Below are 575 nucleotides of genomic sequence, written 5' to 3' on the forward strand. Positions count from 1 at the left end.
TTCCAACCCCAACCATTCTGTGATTTTTGTAATATTCATTTGTTGAAAAGATGACAAGCACTAGAAGATGCCAAATTACCCATTTCAGGTTAGGATCAACAATATGCATGGGTATTTTAATCACTTTTATAGGGAAAATTTTGCAGTTTGGCTTTGGAAAGATTGCCAGAAAAGTGCCAGATCCAAATGGTTAACCTCAAGATAAAATTAGAATGGCTTTAAAAATGAAGGATTTCTGGGATTTGTACTGGAGAAATTATTCTGGAACTTATTCAGACTTTTGCTAGTTGGTGATTTATGTTTCTTGCTGAGTGATATGACTTAATGGACTTTATTAAAAGCAAGAATGTGTTGAGAGCTCTGCCTGTTATTCCATATGTGAATACACCTCATTATAGCTGCCTTCCTACTCAAAGTTTAGCAGCTTCACAAAGAAACATAAATGTAAGATACAAACAGGTTCCCTCACTTTCCTTGCTTTTCCTTTCAGTTCTGGTTGGTAATGCACTATTTGTCAGAGATGACTGAAGAGCAAACACTAGTAATGTACAGTGGACATCCTCTGGGACTCTTTC

The 575-nt window shown here is 36.2% G+C and overlaps 1 protein-coding gene across 1 annotated transcript in view; it reads left to right on the forward strand.

Annotated features, from left to right (window-relative positions):
• Positions 1–490: 490 nt before the first annotated feature.
• The window catches only part of UROC1 (urocanate hydratase 1), a gene marked incomplete at its 5' end in the record, with an annotated part of 29,703 nt that continues 29,618 nt past the window's right edge, over positions 491–575 (forward strand). Inside the window, one exon of the mRNA XM_009699217.1 lies at positions 491–575. This exon is cut by the window's right edge and continues 68 nt beyond it. Coding sequence (XP_009697519.1) covers positions 491–575 — 85 coding nt within the window.

This window comes from Cariama cristata, unplaced genomic scaffold (assembly GCF_000690535.1).
Source record: "Cariama cristata isolate BGI_N322 unplaced genomic scaffold, ASM69053v1 scaffold36210, whole genome shotgun sequence".
NCBI lineage: Eukaryota > Metazoa > Chordata > Aves > Cariamiformes > Cariamidae > Cariama > Cariama cristata.